The sequence below is a fragment of the Salvelinus namaycush genome, chromosome 31 (genome assembly GCF_016432855.1).
Source record: "Salvelinus namaycush isolate Seneca chromosome 31, SaNama_1.0, whole genome shotgun sequence".
NCBI classification, from domain to species: Eukaryota; Metazoa; Chordata; class Actinopteri; order Salmoniformes; family Salmonidae; genus Salvelinus; species Salvelinus namaycush.
This window is the reverse complement of record NC_052337.1, coordinates 6,357,721-6,372,870: the sequence shown is the minus strand read 5'-3', so window position 1 is coordinate 6,372,870 and position 15,150 is coordinate 6,357,721. Positions and strand designations below refer to the sequence as shown.

General features: G+C 42.8%; 1 protein-coding gene across 3 annotated transcripts in view; it reads left to right on the top strand.

The window, feature by feature from the left end:
* Positions 1–15,150, top strand: part of nrg1 (neuregulin 1) — a 74,046-nt gene that overhangs the window by 44,031 nt on the left and 14,865 nt on the right. For 2 of the 3 annotated variants that reach the window (XM_038970552.1, XM_038970553.1), the window contains exon 4: positions 8,531–8,669. In XM_038970552.1, the coding sequence (XP_038826480.1) occupies positions 8,531–8,669 (139 nt within the window). Of the gene's footprint in view, positions 1–8,530; positions 8,670–14,791; positions 14,860–15,150 lie in introns of all 3 variants that reach the window. The other variant, XM_038970551.1, reaches the window with a different exon arrangement.

The following is a 15,150-nucleotide window of genomic DNA, read 5'->3' as shown; positions in this document are numbered from 1 at the left end:
AGGGACGGACAGTGGGTGTCAATCAGACCGTGGACCAGAGGAGGATGGAGGACAGGGACGGACAGTGGACCAGAGGCTACTGGAAGAGAACTCATCCAGTTTAGTCAGGCCTGTAGATCAAGCGGGATTTCAACCTAATCCAGAGATGGCAAAGAGTGATGGGATTGGTTCTCAAAATGTTCTTAACATTTTTGGTGATGGGCATGTTAATACACGTTTTGGGAGCGGGAGAGTCCTGACATCATCATCATGCAACAATGGTGGACCTGGACAACCTCTCTAGCCCATGCATGACTCACGGTGATGCATTCAAACAGTCCCACATCAAACCCAAGATCAAGGTTAGCATGTCCTTTGAACCCAGGATGTTAGACTGAAACTGAATCCTAAGTTTCTGCCTACAAGCAGAGATTACAACACTGTATATATACATAATATGACATTTGAAATGTCTTTATTCTTTTGGAACTTTTGTATGTGTAATATTTACAATTTAATTTGTTTATTATCTATTTCACTAGCTTTGGCAATGTAAACATATGTTTCCCATGCCAATAAAGCCCTTACATCCTTCATATATAATCAATTCAATTTAAGTGGCCAGCCATATTTTAAGATTTCCCTTGAGCCTTGAGACAAGTTTGCTCAATGACAATATGGATTAGCATTTAAAGACCATTAAAGATCTTCCTGTAATGATCAGTTTTTACTTTGGAGCCAGGGTTAATTAATTACTACTGCAAAGGTGGCCACTTAATCATTGACAGGAATATTTTAAGGCAAATCAATACCCTTGCAATACTTTCCCTCTTGGCTCAGCTACTGTAGTCCCTAATTATCATACAAGTATCTTCAAAGTGTCTCTCGCTCTCTCTCAGGGCTTTGGAAGTGACCAAATGCGTAGTTTTACAAAGGGCATAGTCATGGGGGGATTTAAGGATACACGGTAGAGCAAAGCTATCCACTTAGTCTTTGACAGTTTCAGGTTCGGTCACTCCCATCTACGATTGAACAATTCTGGAAATTTTCCCAGTTGGATGATGCCCCTCCTGCTTATTCCTTAATTATTCTGGGAATCATCCAACCGGGATTTCTGAAAAACCTGAAATCTAGTTGTAAAATGGAGATTTTCAGGAATGTCGATTGTCATCCTTCACAGCCTTTCTTCCATTTATATCCATTGCTGAGTCTAGACGATACAGGGCATACAAAACCCCCAAGCTGAGTAACCATCAAACTGCTCCTCTTCCCAATGCCTTCCTCTGGGCTCGTCCCCAGCTGACTCTGTAGACTCCCGTTGGTTTTTCAGAGCCGTCCTTTTGTTCAAATCTGTCAAGTCAGGGAGGCCTCAGTATGTTTAAACAGGAAGCAGCGCTGTGTGGAGGCCCCGGGGCCAGAATAAAGAGAGCAATCAGGTTGGCCGGTCTCCCTAATGACTCAACAGCTTGCCGGTAGAAGAGCAGCCCCGGAGGCCTCCACACACTGAGGACTGCTGCGCTGTTGCCAAGCATCCATCCGCAGCACGTGCAGGGTTCATAGACCTGAGATGAGGTTGTTGTCGGAGGAGCTAGAGCATTGACAAAAATAGGACTCTGTGGAAAGTCTGTTGTATTCCAAGTGATGTCTATGGAGTGGCTGTCGGTGTTTGTTCTCATCAGAACATACATTCGTAGTTGCCTGTACAAAGTCTCTCAGGTGTGGGAGAACACAAACCAATTCCTTGTCAACAGCTGTGATATATGATGAGGCTCCTCATCTTTGTACACAAAACCCTGACAGGAAATAAACAGAAGACCGCATGAGAGTAATTAGCCAATCAGGTGACACTGCTAATTAAAACAGATGATAGCACTGCTAATCTATAGCCAGGAGTAGCCCCAAGCACTGAGACCCTAATAGCCAGGAGTAGCCTCACACACACACAGGACGTGGTCTGAGACAATGGGCTTCCTCTCTAACAGAGCAGATAAGCAGGTAATTTGGTGCTCAGATCACAAACCACATCCCTTGGGTGATAGGATACTCTATCTAGAAGCATGAGTTTTCTGTATGTTGTAGCTAGCGATGTAAGGTTGGCTCGAGATGAAATGTTTATACCATAATACTCTACTTGAGCCTGCTAATTTCACTTTAAGGAGCCATTTTAAAATCTATAGGTAACATGGTGTTTGTTTCTAGAATGTTTAGTTGGACATTGCCAAGGATTATGATGAATATTCATCACTTACACAGTGTACATGGACTATATATATTGTTATGTCTTCACATGCACTTGTGTAATTAATTATATCTGCCACTAAAGAATGGCACGTAGCCTTGAGGTGGGAGTGTTGGTCCAGTAATTTAAAAGGTCAGTGGTTTGAATCCCGGAGCTGACAAGGTCAAAAATCTGTTTCTGTGCCCTTGACCAAGGCACTTAACACCAATTGCTCCAGGGGTGGGGATATGCAACAAAAAAAAACTCATTTAAATTCCACACTTGTACAAGTGTGTAACAGGACAAATACTGTATAAGCTAAACAGACATTGGGGGGTCTGTAGCAGTCTGTTAACAGCCATTGAAATGGCTATCCAATATCTTTTCTTTTCACCATCATTAGTTATGGTGTGAAATTGAAAGAATGGGTGTAAATTAACTCAGAAAACAGTATTTTTAGCTTAATCAGAATCCTGCTTCTGGGTGCGTTTTTTTTCTGACTGGAATTTAAAGTGACTGCGATTTACAGCTACAGGCTGCATTAACAATGCAAGCCAGCCCAGCGTTTTAAACTCCACGCTTAGAAGCAATTTATTGAACTGGAAGATATTTGCCTCAAGGCTCCAAAACCCCCCCCCCCCCCCCCATTTTATATGCCATTTAGGACATTCTTTTATCCAACGGCACAGTAGGGAGTGCATACATTTTTGTATGGGTGGCCCCAGCAGGAATCAAACCTGCGATCCTGACATTTTGAAAATGCCATGCTCTACCAGTTGAACAACACGGGTCCACATCACCATGATGTTTAATTTGTTATAGTACCATCCGTCATCGTTGTGTAGTCCCACGCCGGCCAACGTCGGTTTCCCTCCCCTGTAGACATGGGCCTAGCTGTGGTGATATTAATCATCTGATACACACACACACAGAGGCACACCTAGCCTGCTGGTCATCTGTCCTCACCAGATGCACACACTGCCAAACACACACACAGGGGACTGGCCCATCAGAGGAGAGGGTGGTTTTGCTGCACAAACAGTGACAGGGTTGTGTGTGTGTGTTCCCTCCCAAAGCATTCCCTTAAAACAAACCCTAATGGACCAGTGATGATTACCACGCGAACGTTGTCGTAAGCGCCGACGAGTCAGGCCGTGTCTTTCCAGATTATTCTTATTTTTTTGACAGGACACTCAACAAAGCGTTGTGAAAACATCCTCATTAAAAGTTTGATGCCGTAGCTCTGTCCGTTCCATAATGGCCAGTCACACGTTGTTATATATGTCACATTTTATTATCTGCGTCCCAAATTTCACCCTATTCCCTATACAGATCCCTGGTCAAAAGTATTGAACTATGTAGGGAATAGGGTGCCTTTTGGGACTCAGCCTTTGTCAGCACCCCTTACTTTGTTTGAGTAATGATCCCAGTCGTTAGCCAAAAGCTGCTGGAAACCCTCTGCTCACCATTTGTTGAAACGTCTGTCTGGCGTTGGGAAGGAGTCTAGCACTATGTTTTAATAAATCTGTCCTAAAATTTGCAGAGAAGATATGACTCATTCATTCAGGTCATTAAGAGTCTTGATAATCCACCATTCTTTTGATAAGAAATAGCAGCATAGATATCAGTTGATGGTAATGGGGGTGGTTGTTGTATTAAATAGCAGCATAGAGATCAGTTGATGGTAATGGGGGTGGTTGTTGTATTAAATAGCAGCATAGATATCAGTTGATGGTAATGGGGGTGGTTGTTGTATTAAATAGCAGCATAGACATCAGTTGATGGTAATGGGGGTGGTTGTTGTATTAAATAGCAGCATAGATATCAGTTGTTGTATTAAATAGCAGCATAGATATCAGTTGATGGTAATGGGGGTGGTTGTTGTATTAAATAGCAGCATAGAGATCAGTTGATGGTAATGGGGGTGGTTGTTGTATTAAATAGCAGCATAGAGATCAGTTGATGGTAATGGGGGTGGTTGTTGTATTAAATAGCAGCATAGATATCAGTTGATGGTAATGGGGGTGGTTGTTGTATTAAATAGCAGCATAGAGATCAGTTGATGGTAATGGGGGTGGTTGTTGTATTAAATAGCAGCATAGACATCAGTTGATGGTAATGGGGGTGGTTGTTGTATTAAATAGCAGCATAGAGATCAGTTGATGGTAATGGGGGTGGTTGTTGTATTAAATAGCAGCATAGAGATCAGTTGATGGTAATGGGGGTGGTTGTTGTATTAAATAGCAGCATAGAGATCAGTTGATGGTAATGGGGGTGGTTGTTGTATTAAATAGCAGCATAGAGATCAGTTGATGGTAATGGGGGTGGTTGTTGTATTAAATAGCAGCATAGAGATTCGTTGATGGTAATAATTTTGCAGCCATACTCGGTGCAGATATAATGATCGATCTATGCAAAAGGAAGCATCCTTGACAGCAGAAACATTTATAGAATATTGATTTCAACCAATTTAGTAACGCCATTAATGTGGAAACAAGATGGTTGCTTTAACATTTTGCTCTTTCAGCCTTCTAGCTGAAAATCCATTTTTTGAAAATCAATTTCCATGAGAGAATAAGTTATTTTCATAAAGTATTGGTCTTAATGTTTTTTAAGGTTTCTTAAAGGCCCAGTGCAGTCAAAAACGTGATTCTCTGTGTTTTAAATATATTTCCACACTGAGGTTGTGATAGTCATGTGAAAATTATGATAATGCCTTTTAATGTAAGAGCTGTTTGAAAAGACCACCTGAAATGTCTGCCTGTTTTGGTGTGATGGAGTTTTGGTCTTCATGGTGACATCACCATGCGGTAAATTAGTTAATAGATCAATAACAGCCAATAACAGCTAGTTTTCAGTTTCCCCCTCCCCACTCAGTCCACTCCTAGCTAAATTCTTGCTTGAGAAATTGCTCTTTGTTAAGAAGCCAATTTTGTTTATTTTTGACCATTTTAATTGAAAACTTTTTCTAATGTCTAAAACCCAGCCTTGATTTCAACTATATACTACATGCTCCTGCATCATTGTAGTTAAACATCTATTTCCAGTTGTACTCTGCTCTGTACTTCTATTTACTCAACACTAGAGCTGGCACGATCAACCCTAAATTATTGACACCGACCATACCGACCACTTATCGTCGACTTTTGCAGATATCGTTCACTACGATAAATAGCCTTCAGTAGAGTTATGTGATGTTTGAAATAAAGTAAGTTTGCTAATATGGGTGATTTGTTAATGGGACAATTTGGTAGCTACAAGCATCAAACCAGTAGTAGTAGTTTTAAGGGTAATATAAAAAATAACTGGTGCACATTAATGTTGTAAACGTATCGTGATAATTTAGTCAATATATCGGGATATGGACTTTTGTCCATATCGCCCAGCTCTCTTGTCAAACTATGATCCATGAGGCCGTTGGGATGCTCTCATTAACATGACAAAACAGCCTACACGATTAATCTTAGTTTTGGGCCCAGTTTGTGTATGTGTAAAATTATGATCTGTTACATACTGTATGTTACAACTTATTTTAAGTGTTGTAATGTTATAGCTCATGTTCAGTGTTTTCCAATGATCAGAGCACAGTCTTACATACTGTGGTGTCACAGTGTAGTAGGCAAGAGTAGTGTGGCATTATTATGTTCTCTGTGTCCGAGGTGACCGAGTTCTAACCTCTGGTGTCGTCCCTGAGGTGATGAGTCGTGATGAGACAGAGGTCCACTGGCGCAATGCATTATGGTCTGTCCTTGATCACACTTAGGGGAAACTGCCTTCTCAGACAATGTCCGCCGCAGTGGACTGCTTGGTCGGCAAAAATCCACCACTAGCCTGCCGTTGGCTCTACACCATTATGTCTCTCTGCTTCCCGGTTTTTGGTTTCTTATTCACCAGCAAAAATAAATAAAATGAAATGGAACTGAATCGATCTCCTCCACTGCCTGCTTCCATCAGACACGACGGGCAAAAAACATGCAGGTTCAGCTCTCCAGCATTGTAACTAAATACCCCTTGTTAAAAATAGCCTCTACCGCCCTCTTCTCTCATTAAGCCTCTGCTGCAATATGCACAATATTTCATACCCTGTTTCTCCCTGTTTTGACACTGGATTAAGCCTCTGCAAGTAAAGAATGTGGTTACTGGTGACTGATTTGTACTGAATATTACCGTTGCTGGCTCTAATGTATTCAATATGTTCTGATGCATTTTAGATAACAATGTAGACTTTTTTTTGCTGATTAAATTACTGGCAGTAATGGGGTTTGTATCGATAGCTGGGTGACATTTTGAAAGGTCCCAATTAAAAGCTGAAAAGGTCAGTAATGGGGAATCAGATTTTTTCCCCTCTCTGACTGGGAAATTACTCATATCTAACTGAGTAATCTTAGGTAGGCCAAGTTGCCTGTCTTGTAGTTGCAGTGCTGGAAATGTTTCAAACCTTCAAATAGAAACTGCCCCACAGTTTGGTCCCTGAAAGTTGGAGGGTCATATTGTTGGAATGGTTGGCATTAATGAACGGTAATAAGGCAAATTGTATCAACATTTATGCACTTGTCATTGTTTTAGTAGACTTGCCTACTTGAATGTTGTGTCCTATTTTTTATTTATTTAAATGTTTTGTCTTATTTCATCCCTAATGTAATTGCATCATCTCTGTGAGGAGATTTGTCATATATTAGCGACAGTCTATCTGTATGCAGAGGGGAGCGTGCGTTCCTGTCTTTTACAATGAACAGGAGGTTTCAGACTATTGATTGATGTTCTGCTGCTATTGCTGCATGCAGTAGACTGTAGATCTGGGGAAGATAAGCAATATGTTGCATTGTCAATTATTCAACCAGTGGTATTTGTTTACTGGGAGACAGCAGTATGGCCCCTAGAGATGTAACTGTAATGTCTCTCGGTATAACATGTTACCTGATGGGGTCTGTGACCTATGAAATCATGACGTCATCTCAATAATAATGTACGAGTTAACTCGATTGTCTGTCAGGAAGGAGACACAGGCAACAGCACTACGCCGGAATAGCCAATGGGCCCTAAATGGTTCACATTGGCATCCGGGTCACGATCTGCTTACCATTGGATGGGGAACGCGTGAGTAAAAGACATCAGGGCGGGGAGGGTTTTTAAAAGGAGGAAATATGTGCAGCAATGCTCACCTCGTCTGGCTGGAATTAACCAGTATGAAAAAGTGGTCGTTAAGCAGACAATTAGTATGTGAAGACACATTCCTTCTGCCCTTGTGGTGCTGGAGAGGCTCTGCGACGGGGCCGTTTCAAAAAATATATTTTATCATTTTTTCATACCCTGCTCACCGTCAGGCTGACGAGAGCGTGCGTCCATGCCAGGAAGAATGCCTGTTTGTCACAAACACAATCTCGCTCTGGCAGGTGTCTGGATTACGCTTTGCATATTTGTTTTGCGAGAGGCGAGAACTCATTCCACCCCTCAGTCATTGAGCTCTGACATCTTTAAAATGCTTTAGGCTTTAGAGACCTCCAGCAGACAGTATTTAGAACTCCAACCTATTGATCTACTGGGACAGCACTGGTCAGAGCTGCTCCGATGGGCACAAGAGTGGAAATGAGTCGCCACATTTCGAGACTTTTCAGAAACCTCACAGGTGAGCTCAGGGGCTCGAACTCCAATGCTTGTTTATTGAAGATAAGATTAGCATTCTGAAATGCTTGTAGAAGTTTTGGAAATTATAGGTGAATGTAATTAGGGTTAAAGTAATTAGATAGAAAGAAGTAATGCAATCTTGAGGTAGGCTTTTTCTCTTGATAACATTTATTCAGAGATTTCTTATTCCAGTTTGTTATATCGCTGCTTTTACTGTCTCTGCTGTTTTTATTGTTGCATTTTTCAACTTTATAGGAAGTTTATGCTCGTGGGTTTTCATGTCTTACATCATTGCTTTGGGACTTGTCTCCCGCTATTGGGCTCAGGAATAGAACATTTATATTTGAGTTGTTGAAGTGATCACTCTACCGAAAGAGGTGTTTTTTGTTGTAAAGATTTGTGTTCATATGTATAACTTTGTTATAAAGGTGTTATTTGTGCTAGAGCTTTTTGCAGATCTATTCACTGTCAAGGATAGCTGTAGTCAATGAGCACATCCTGTCTGCGTGTGCTTCCAATGTTTCATTTACTATGGCTCTTCCTAGTCATTTTCTATTCTGCTGTAACGAAGGGCACAGGTATAAATCGTGGTACATAGTAGCTTTGTGCTAAGAGCTAGTGTTCAGCTGATCACCCCGCCCCAGGGGTCCACTAGGATGCCTAAGTCCATTTCTCTCCCGCTAATCACCCCCTGGTATTGTCCTGCAGCTGTCACCAGCACCACCCCTGCGGTGAAGACCTCCAGCCATGTGACGGCCTGCAGCGACAACGAGAAGAACTACTGTGTGAACGGAGGGGAGTGCTTCACCCTGGAGGTCACCCCCGGCAGCACCAAGTTCCTCTGCAGGTAGAGCATGATGAAACACCATACCATTCGCACCCACACCACACACTATGTCGTCTGTGTTTGACTTAGTTTTAGCTGATAGAATTCCTGATGGCGTATAGCTGTTTTCCCCTCTTATTTAAACAGACTGACTGTGCTTCCTCATAATGCGTCAAACACAGCATCCACACCACACACTAGATACTATGCTGTCTGTGTTTGACTTGATGTTTGATACAATTCCTGATGGCTTATTGCTGCTATTTCTTCATATTTAACTGTGCTCCCACATGTTGGATCATTCTAGAAGTTTGCCAAGTGCTGACTTCAGAACGCTACTATACTGTTATATGGCAAAAAGTAGAGTACGGTAGATGCGGTCATAACATTTAATATCATTTTTGAAGTGAGAATGCTGTGTTGTCAAGACCCATTAATGCCTGATATGATAGACACCAGAGGTGTGGTGCCATTTAGGCCTTTGCGGCACCAAGTTTCATTTTCGAGCTCTACCACCAGCTCTGTGGGGAAAACGGAGCCAGGCAACATCAAACACTGCCTCGTCTTCATCGGGAAATGGGAGGAAAGTTGCCAGGTCTTTTTGCAGTAAAGCCGAGGTGTCGGCTGAATTTTGGGGGAGGTGGGGGAGCTTTTAGTGCTTTTTAAGTTATTTTTTTTAATAATCTAACAAAACAAATCACTGTTTTCAGTTTCGATTTTATTTTTTCCACATTAAATGCGTTATGAAATAATGACATTCAAATTAATTTAGAGCTTCCCTTAGCCATTGCCTGTCTTTTTACTGACGCTGAGTGGGTTGAAACCATTAATAAGAGCCCCATGATGGTAGTGAATGTTCATTATCTATTCACATGACTTACTTTACTTAAAAAAATGTTTTTTAATTGTCTATATTACTAGGTTTTATTTGACGACTTTATTCTTTTTAATTCCTTAAAGTCATCATGTCATCTCTGCTCAGGCAGTAGCAGCCAGCCAGCTAGCCAGCCAGCTAGCCAGACAACCATCTAGCATTCTCTGTGCTCCCCATTGAACGAGTCATCCTATTTAGCTAAGCTAGTAGTAGCTAGCTGGCTGATTTTTAAATCATTTTACTAGTTCTTCAAAGTAGATAAGATACTTACAAGACTGCTTATTACCAACTACTACAACTATCAATCGTGTAACTACCTCATCAACTGTGTCTATCCGTCTCAATATCAATCGTGTAGCTACCTCATCAACTGTCTATCCCTCTCAATATCAATCGTGTAGCTACCTCACCAACTGTGTCTATCCGTCTGGTCGTTGTTGCTGATTCCTTTCTCATGCGGTCTTCTACAGTATGGTCTGTGTGTATATGCCCCTCTGTCCGTAGGTGGAAAGAACAGTTGCAATGGATTATGGTCATTGTATTTAATGACCAGGTTTCTGCGCTAAACTAGGTTGAATATTTGCCTAATGAAAACTACAAAATCAGCCCAGCGTGATTTGTGTTTTGTCAAAAAAAAATATTTGTACTGTATGTTTTTCAGTTTTTTTACATTATTCTCGTAAAAAAATGTTTTACCCCTTTTTCTCCCCAATTTTGTTATATCCAATTGGTAGTTTGGATATCCCATATGGACTCACGAGAGGCGAAGGTGGAAAACCATGCGTCCTCCGAAACGTGACCCTGCCAAGCTGCACAGCTACTTGACACACTGCTCACTTAACCCGGAAGCCAGCTGCACCGATGTGTCGGAGGAAACACCTTCCAGCTGGTGACTGAAGTCAGCTTTCAGGCGCCCGGCCCCACCACAAGGAGTCACTATGGGACAAGGAAATCCCGGCCGGCCAAACCCTCCATTAACCCTGACGACGCTGGGCCGATTTGCGCCGCCTCATGGGTCTCCCGGTCACGGCAGGCTGTGGCACAGCCTGGGATCAAACCCGGGTCTGTAGTTACGCTTCAAGTACTGCGACCGCTTCGCCACTCGGGAGCCCTTGTCCCACATAGTTCTTGACTTAATTTCTCTCGTGAATAATTTGATTTCTCTCTAGAGAAACGGCGCATTGAGTTCCCCAAAATAACGGACAAAATGGAATTCTAGTAATTAAACAGACGTCGGTCAATTCGTTTTTTTGTTTTTTTTTCATGTTTGGTTAATTGCTCAGCACTAGTTTTGGGGTCAATTATTTAACAAACACCTGAGCGGAGATTAACAGAGTACTGAAGGCCTCTGCGCTTTGATGGGGCTTTTTGGGCGGCTATAGGGATACCTGGATGGATGTCATGCTTTGATGGGGCTTTTTGGGCGGCTATAGGGATACCTGGATGGATGTCATGCTTTGATGGGGCTTTTTGGGCGGCTATAGGGATACCTGGATGAATGTCATGCTTTGATGGGGCTTTTTGGGCGGCTATAGGGATACCTGGATGGATGTCATGCTTTGATGGGGCTTTTTGAGCGGCTATAGGGATACCTGGATGGATGTCATGCTTTGCGTGACACTAGCTGGGCTGAGTGATGGGGAGAGCTGGGAGAGCAGAACAGGTGGAGGTCCCGGGACTTATCCACAGCCTCCTCTGCATGTCTACATTATTAATGTGGGCTCCTGTCATCGCCCAACCGCCACGCTCCAATTCAGAACCCACAATCTATGTTGTATTTATTTATGAGATCTTTCCATCTTCTGCTCCATTTTCTTGTCCTCATTGGAACCAGTGCGCGTAGACCTTGGCCATGTTCATCGGGCATCAAACGGAGCAAAACTGACTGAAACCGTGAGGGACTACTTGTACTTGCCCAATAAGAGACGCTCATTTCAGTTTTCTGTTGCGAGACGTTTTGAAACGTTTTCCGTCAAATGCCTTACTGAACATTACCTGTGCTGACATTGTGCTTCTGTCAGTCAACCGTGTCCTAACATTGATTTGTTCTCCAGCATAGCGCTCTTGTTTCCAAGGGTGTATTTCAGCCCTGATCAGCCCTGATCTCCCCCCTGTGCCTTCAGCCTCAGACTGTCAGTCTGAGAGCTTGGTGGCCTCAACAGAGCTAAGCTCAAGGCCCTTGAATCATCCCGAGCAGCATAAACTGGCCTTGTGACATGCACTGTACACACTCGGTATGAGAGGCAACGGCATACATCCGAGAACCGCCTCTCTGTAGTCCTGTCCACATTCTCCATCATCGTCATTCATATGAAATCTGAGGTAAAAAAAAAATATATTATCCGGACAAATTGAACAGGAAGGCATTGAAGTAGTAGTGTAGGCTGCATCACAGGCTGCACCACATCCGGACGGGATTGGTAGTCCCATAGGGCGGCGCACAATTGGCCTAGCGTCGTTCGGGTTTACCCGGGATAGGCCGTCATTGTAAATAAGAATTTGTTCTTAACTGACTTGCCTAGTTAAATAAAGGTTAAATAAATAAAAGTACACTGGTCTGACGTCACTTCTAGCAAAGTGGGTGGCCCCGTAACAAGCATTCAGAGGCCCACTGCATAATTATCCAGTCACAATGATCATTTTTATCAACAGCATCTCACAATTTGTATTTGACGTCTTTTACATTTGTGGTTAGAACATCCAGTAGTTTTCAAAAGACGTGCTGAGATGGTGATGCTGCATAGTGTCTTTCAACTGTGGCCCTACTCATTACACCTCATGGTTTTACCACTTCCCTTACAGCAGCAAATGCATGAGGAGGGAAATATTACTGCAGCTCCTCTAAGTGCCTGACACAAGGCTTGACATTGCCAAGGATACACTTTGGCACTGGGCCATCCAATACATAAGACTCTTACCATCCACCGCCAGATTGAGTTTCCTCTTAAATACTTCAGTGACTAAGCACAAATATGCTTCTGTCTCCAACGGCTTTTGTATCTTTTAAGTAATGCTGCTCGCTGTCACTGGAGGGAGGGGAGAAAAAAAACCTGTCTGTCTTCCTCCCCATTTCGGACGTTATGGATCCTTAGAAATAACTCTATCTGAGGAAATAACCTGTCTGCCAGGGTCACCGGGGAGCCCGATTTTCGCTGAAGCCTGAACAGTCGGAGCAGGGATTCTCTAGCAGGGACACAGCGTGGGAGGGTCAGAACATCATGGAAGCAGCGCTCTATATCCTAATCCCCTCCTCCATTATTTATAGCAAATTAAATAGATATAGCCAATATGAATGTGTCTTTGATCATGGTCTTTTTTTAAAATGCCGTTTAATTCTAATAACGTCCTCATGATGCTGTTGTCATGGGCTGACCTTGTCAAAATCTCCCTTAAAATTATTGAACTATACTGAACAAAAATATAAAGGGAACATGCAACAATTTCAACATTTTTACTGAGTTACAGTTCATATAAGAAAATCAGTCAATTGAAATAAATTCATTAGACCCTAATCTATGGAATTCACCTGACTGGGCAGGGGCACAGCTTTGGTGGGCCTGGGAGGGCATAGGCCCACCCACTGGGGAGCCAGACACAGCCAATCAGAATTAGTTTTTCCCCACAAAAGGGCTTTATTACAGACAGAAATACTCAGTTTCATCAGCTGTCCATGTGGCTGCACTCAGACGGTGAAGAAACCGGGTGTTGAGGTCCTGGGAAGGTGTGGTTACACGTGGTTGTGAGGCCGGTTGGACGTACTGCCCAATTCTGTAAAACGACATTTGAGGCAGTTTATGGTAGAGAAATGAACGTTTAATTGTCTGGCAACAGCTTTGATGGACATTCCTGCAGTCAGCATGCCAATGGCACGCTCCCTCAAAACTGGAGACATCTGTGTCATTGTGTTGTGTGACAAACTGCACATTTTAGAGTGGCCTGATATTGTTCCCAGCACAAGGTGCACCTGTGTAATGATCATGTAGTTTAATCAGCTTCTTGATATGCCACACCGGTCAGGTGGATGGGATTATCTTGAGAAATGCTCACCAACGGGGATGTAAACAGATTTGTGCACAACATTTGAGAGAAATAAGCGTTTTGTGCATGTTGGAAAATTTCTGGGATATTTTATTTCAGCTCATGAAACATGGGACCAACACTACATGTTGCATTTATATTTTTGTTCGGTGTAGATTTCCACTGGGGAGACTGATTTATCTTGCCGCTCATTCAGGACTCCCATTCAAGTGCATTTGGGATACATGCCACACAATATTCAGAGATTTTACAGTACTTTACCTAAAAACAGTCACTGACCTCTGTTACATACCAGCTACAACTATCAGTTCCCTTCTATTTCTCATCCCTCTCTCCTCTCCTCTCTTTCTTTCTGTGTTTCTGAGAGAAAGGGCTTGCCCAGCAGCCAGCTGCTGAGACCATGTAAGAACCGAGGCACAGCTGGACTGGCTTGTTGGAGTCTCTCTATCTATCTCACGCCACAATCTCTTCTTTAGCAGGGCTTTACTCAGCCTCCTGCTCTGTCATCAGTCACCAGATGGCCAGCTGAAAAGTCTCCGTTCAGAATCGACCAGTGTTCGCCCCCCAAAACCACACTTTAATGCATGCTTCAGTACACAAACTGAACTTACAAATGAAGAAGTTTAGAAAAAGGCAGTTTTTTTTTTTCTTCTAAAAACTCAGCATTGGACAGGATGTTGCAATTTTTTTATGAGCAAAGTCTCTAGTGATTTAGATTGTATTGAAAGGATGAATTTGTTCATGTGCCGCCACTTGGTAGACGTTACATCAGGCACAGGGCACACCCATATCTTATTGATGCCTCTGTCTGAAGTGGTTTACTGGTGTCTTAGTCATCCAACCTAACACTATTGAGGTAATTACAAAGGGTACATCTGAAGCACTATATCTACTCTGTTTTACACAGATGTACACTATATTGGGGGGGCGACAGGTAGCCTAGTGGTTAAGAGCGTTGGGCCAGTAACCGACAGTTCGCTGGTTCCAATCCCCAAGCCGAATAAGTGAAAAATCTGTTTGGCTCTGGATAAGAGTGTCTGCTAAATGAACAACATTTTAAATGTATAGACAAAATATGAACAGGTAAGTCAATGGAAGTGCTGGATTGGAACTGTTGACATCACCTGGATTCCATGCATTTGTGTTTCCGTGCATTTGTTTTTGTGTGTGTTACATCTGTGTACTGTGTCAGTGCTGTGTTGTGCGTCTCACTCCCTCTCTGCCCCCCTAGGTGCTTAACGGGATACACTGGGAATCGATGTCAAGCCACTGTGCCTGTGAGAGTCAGAAACCCAAAACGTATGTGCATTCAAGTGAACCCAGCCACACGTGTCATCTCTGGTGTTTCATCCCTGTTCCAAAGTTCCAATCACTGTCCCTCCAAGAGCCAGACGGCCAATCCATCCGTCCCAACGATTCGTTTAGGAGAGGCCTACAGATTACTAATAGACACACACACACCTGACTCAAATTCTCATCCGCTTCTGTTCTGAGGCCCTTCTAGATTGATCGAAAGAGGTTGATTATGGGACAAATATTTGGGCATTGTGTCCACAGCTAATTCTAATTCATTCAATCTCCCTGGAATCA